This window comes from Carlito syrichta, unplaced genomic scaffold (assembly GCF_000164805.1).
Source record: "Carlito syrichta isolate Samal-C Ts95f unplaced genomic scaffold, Tarsius_syrichta-2.0.1 Scaffold316219, whole genome shotgun sequence".
Taxonomy (NCBI): Eukaryota; Metazoa; Chordata; class Mammalia; order Primates; family Tarsiidae; genus Carlito; species Carlito syrichta.
In genome coordinates, this window is record NW_007260315.1 from 155,611 (window position 1) to 160,726 (window position 5,116).

At 54.5% G+C, this 5,116-nt stretch overlaps 1 protein-coding gene across 1 annotated transcript in view; it reads left to right on the plus strand.

The window, feature by feature from the left end:
• DTX2 (deltex E3 ubiquitin ligase 2) overlaps positions 1-5,116 on the plus strand; it is a 39,769-nt gene that overhangs the window by 11,031 nt on the left and 23,622 nt on the right. Inside the window, exon 2 of the mRNA XM_021706947.1 lies at positions 4,748-5,104. Coding sequence (XP_021562622.1) covers positions 4,837-5,104 — 268 coding nt within the window. The 5' untranslated portion in view covers positions 4,748-4,836. The remainder of the gene's footprint in view (positions 1-4,747; positions 5,105-5,116) is intronic.

Below are 5,116 nucleotides of genomic sequence, written 5' to 3' on the forward strand. Positions count from 1 at the left end.
ACTCACCTCGGCCTCCCAAAGGCGCGGGATTACAGGCTGAGCCACTGAGCCCGGCTTATTGTAGGTTCGAGATCTCGCCAAGTTGCCCAGGCTGGTCTCGAACCCGTGGGCTCAGGCAATCTTCTTGCCTCCTCCTCCCAAAGTACTGGGATTACAGGCATGAGCCACTACATCCGGTCTTATTATATTTATTTATTTGTTTAATTTTGAGTCAGAGTCTCACTCTGTTGCCCGGGCTGGCTTTCTGGCTTTTAAAATATTAGCTTACGTAGCCCAGGTTCGGTGGCTCAGCCTGGAATCCCAGCACTTTGGGAGGCCGAGGTGAGAGGATTGCTTGAGCCCAGGCGTTGGATGCCAGCCTAGGCAACATAGCGAGACCTTGTCTCTACAAAAAAATTTTAAAAAATAGTCAGGTATCCTGGTGCAATCATAATCCCAGCTATTTGGGAAGCTGAGATGGAAGATTTGCCTGAACCCAGAAGTTCGAGGATGTGGTGAACTGGGATTGTGCTGCTGTACTCCAGCCTGGGCAACGAGTGAGACCCCAACTCAAACAGCTAAGCAGAGTGCTTGACCCATAGTAGGCTCTTGGCAAGTGATACACCCACTTGCCTGTGAGTTTGATGTGTATACAGATGTCCTTAAACTTTTCTTTTTTCTTTTTTTTTTTTTTTTTGAGTTGGAGTCTCACTCTGTCGCCCAGGCTGGAGTGCAGTGGCACGTTCCCAGCCACCGCAGCCTTGACCTGCTGGACTCCTACAATACTTCCGCCTCAGCCTTCCAAGTAGCCAGAACTACAGGCATGCACTATCACGCCCAGTTAATTTTTTATTTATTATAGAGATGAGGTCTTGCCAAATTGCCCGGGTGGGTGTTGACCCCGCAGGCTCAGGCTTAAACTTTTTTAAAAAACTGCTTCATGCCGGGCTCGGTGGCTCAGCCTGCAATCCCGTGCCTTTGGGAGGCTGAGGTGAGTGGATTGCCTGAGCCCGCGGGTTCTAGGCCCACCTGGGCAGGGAGACCTCATCTCTACAATAAATTAAAAAAATCAGCCAGGTGTGGTAGCACATGCCTGTAATTCCAGCTACTGGGAAGCCTGAGGTGGAAGGATTGCCGGAGCCCAGCAGGTCGAGGCTGCGGTGGCCAGGAGCGGCCACTGCACTCCAGTCTGGGCGACAGAGTGAGTCTCTGACTAAAAAAAAAACAACTTCATATCCCATTGTTAGGATGTTCCATGATTTGTTTAAGAATTTCCTTATTGTAAGGTATTTAGGTTGCCTCCAGATGGAGGCTTTTTTCCTTGGCCAATTATCATAGTGATAATTTTCATAATTAAGAACTCCCTAAATCACCCCCATCATTAGGAGCTGAAACAAATTAGGTTTTTGAACTGCAGCTTAGTGATGGCTGAGGCTGGTGCAGAAAATGGGCACACTGACACACTGCTGTATTGTGCATAATTGCTGGGTTCAAGTGGAATGCAGTAGGCGTTTCTGGACAGTGACTCAATGTACCCATGCCGCCGGGCAGGAAGGTTCTCCTCTCCTTTGTCCTCCTGTGTTTCACACCCTGCTTCAAATCCTCTTGGATATTGGGCATCTGCAGTCCCAGTTCTGCCCTCAGGGAGTTCCTCCAGTGGGGGAGAGGGACGCTGAAACCAGTAAGTGCAAGTTGTATTTGTGGCCCGTGTGGCGAAGATGCACAAGAGGGTTGTATCAGCCCTCTCTGGTGCGGGTGTGAGTCAGAGGGCCCAGGAGAGGGCCTGCTGTCAGTGGGCCTGGAAGGTCGATATGTTTGCTTTGGGGCTTATATGGAGAGAGGATCAATGGCTGGGAGGTAAGAAATAGCTCAGAATGTTCTGGAACTTGCTAGAATTGGCTGTGACTGGACATAAGGCACCAAACATGGAAGGCTTGGTATGAGTGGGGACAGTAGCTCGTCATGGAGGGGTTTGTGTGCCATGTCATGCTCCTCTGGGGTCTCCAGTGCCCCGACAGGGCCAGAGCCATGGTGAGCCCTGTATCTGTGGAGGTTGCATGCCTTTATGGAATGCTTTAAGCTGAAGTTCTTGACCGTGTGTCTTAGGCTGTTTCGCAGAGTTCTGTGAGTCGGTTCGTCTGGGGCTGTGTGGACATGCTGGGACATACCCGTGTGCTGATGATAGGGGAGGCCCTGGCTGTCGGAGAGAAGGGTGGCACCTCAGGAATAACTGGCTCAGAAACCAGTCCTCTGATTTGCACCGCAGTGCAGTTACAGAAACTTCTCATTGCAGACACTGAGATAAGCCTGCCCACCAGCCCTGGGGCACCCCAGGCCTGGTCCTTCGGGGCGCAGTGTGAGCTGTTGCTGGAGGAACTGGCAGCTCAGTGGTAGGCCTGACCCCGCAGGTGTGTCTGGAGTGGCCACAGGCCTGACTCGCACGTCCTCAGGCTGCGTCCTCAGCACCGCCCTTGCCCCTGGTCCTCACCCAGACTGAAGGGGCGGGACTGTGCTGGGGAGAAGGGGGCGGGTAAGGCAGGGAGGGCGAGGTTTGTTGGTGCTCTTGGGGCACTTTGTCCATTCCCGTCCGTCTTAATCCCCGTAAAGGCACTTAGGGTAGACGTTGATGTCTTCGTTTCCCCAAAGAAAGCAAGCTTGGAGAGCTTAGATGCTTTTATCAAGACGATACAGTGAGTGCACAGCAGGGTGATGCCAGAGCCCACACCCCTTCCTCTCGAGAAACTGTTCCTCCAGATCTGTCACCTGTCCAGCAGTACCGGGGTGGTCTGGCCCTTGTCCTCACAGCCTTGATGGTGTCTTGGTCTGAGGGACAGCAGCAGAAGCCCCGAGCCCCACTTTGTCACTGGCTGCATGAGGGCGAGCAAGTCACTGCAATTCCTCGAGCCTCAGCTTCCGCATCTGCAGATCTGGGGGTACCATATGGCGTGTGTACTCAACGGGCTTGTTGTGCGAATCCACAGACTGAGTGGGGATGCTGTGAGGCCAGATCCTGCACTGGCGTTGTGTAGCCGCTGAGGGCGGGTCGTGCTTGGGACATGGGTCCTTCCCTTGCTCCTTTTCTCCCTCCCCTTTTGGTAAGTGGAGCCCACGGTAGAGTTCAGGCTGAGCCTGCCTCCTTTGTTTGGAAATTGGTGTCTCACTCTCGCCCAGGAAGGCTTGAGTGCAGTGGCATGCTCATGGTCACTGCAGCCTCGCCCTGCTGGGCTCAGGCGATCCTTCTGCTTCAGCCTTTCAAGTAGCTGGGACTACAGTTGTGCGCTACAGTTTTTTGATGTATTGTATAGACGAGGTCTCACCAAGTTGCCCAGGCTGGTCTCAAACCCCTGGGCTCAGGCAGTCCTTTTGCCTCGGCCTCCCAAAATGCTGGGATGACAGGCTTGAGCCACCGTGCCTGGCCTGAGCCTCCTTCTAAAATGGGCCTCAGAGCCACAGTGATCTGGGTTTGGTCGCTGTGCTGCCACTTCGTAGTATATGGGTGACCTTGAGTAAGTCCCTTGGTCTCTTTGTGCCTTGGTTTCCTGTTCATGATGTAGAAGTGTCACCTTGTCAATGTGTTAGGCTTAACAGAGATGAGTACATTTGAGTTTGTCGCCAAATTTTGGACCCTGGGGTCGCACTCCAAGAGCTGGTACACTGAAGGACTGCCCTGATGTGGTGGATTTGCAGACCCCTGCTCATTCAGACAGCTGCGCAGAGTGGAATTGTCCACATTCGCTCAGCTGTGTTCGAAGTGGCTGCATAGCTCACTCACCACATGTCACGTCCTCTGCTGGCTTCTGGCAGATCAGCTGTGAATGAGGCAGGCTCGAGGGTTGCTGCCATCTGGCGGGGGAAGGACGTGGACCATCTCCATCCTCGCAGTGTATGTGGCCAGCGCACGGCGGGGTGGTCGGTGCTGTGAAGAGAGCAGAGGGCTGCAAGCAGGGGTGCTGGGTGGCCGGAACGAGCCTTCCTGAATGACCCAGGCAGAGTCTGATGGATGTGGAGCGTCTCCAAGGGCAGAGGGTGGCTGGAGGGATTGGGAAAGGGAGGTCTCAGGAGGTAGGGGCGCTCTGGATGCGGGGATGAGCTCTCTGGAGCTGGTGCCTGGTCAGCAGGGCCCACGCTCAGAGTGGACGCAGAGAGGCCTGGTGAGGCTGGAGAGGGCGTTTCAGTGCTTGTCTAGGACTTCCTGGGTGGTCCGTGATGTGCCAGGGTGCCCTGGAGACACGGGGGAGCCAGGACTTGTGCTTCAGGTCCCAGCCCTGCTCTGCCCCCTGGGCGTCCCTAGCTTCCTGAGACAGTGTTTTCTCCTCTGTAGCCCAGTGGGTGTTAATGCTGTGTATGCATCTCACAAACAAACCTGCTTTGGAAACTGTGGCGTCCTTCCCCGGGTATGAGGGGCCGATGTGGCCTTACACCACCAGGATTCGGGATGACTAAAAGATACATACAACATAAAAGGATAAAAACCTAAGTAGCTGGGTCAGAGGGAAACACCGGTAACAGGGTGGAAGCTGGGCTAATGATTAGCACCCAAACTTTGCTGCATCTTTCTGAACATTCGCAGAGGTAGGTAGGCTGCAGGATTCACTTTAAATTCTTTCCGGCTGCCAGAGCAAAGAGGCAGGATCAGGCACTTGATTCACGATGCCCTTTGGGGATTAGGAGGGAAAAAGAGACTGGGTTTTTTTTCCCTGCACTGAAGCTGTCTCTGGCAGGGCTACTGACGAGCATTGGTAACTGCTCGCATCTGTCCTATTTGCAGGTCTGTCGGAGGCACTGGGCAATGACCCCGAGACGCCAGGCCAGAGTGGTCTGAAGCCATTCAGGAAATCAGGAGGAGTCCTGGGGAAGATGGCCATGGCCCCAGGCCCTTCACTGGCACAGGTGTATGCTAGCCCCGGGGTTGTGGCCGTGTGGGAATGGCAGGATGGGCTGGGCACCTGGCACCCCTACAGCGCTGCCGTCTGCACCTACATCGAGCAGCAGTTTGTCCAGCAGAAGGGCCAGCGCTTCGGGCTCGGGAGTCTGGCCCACAGCATCCCCCTGGGCCAGGCTGACCCCTCGCTGGCCCCGTATATCATCGACCTCCCCAGCTGGACCCAGTTCCGCCAGGACACTGGTAAGACACTTT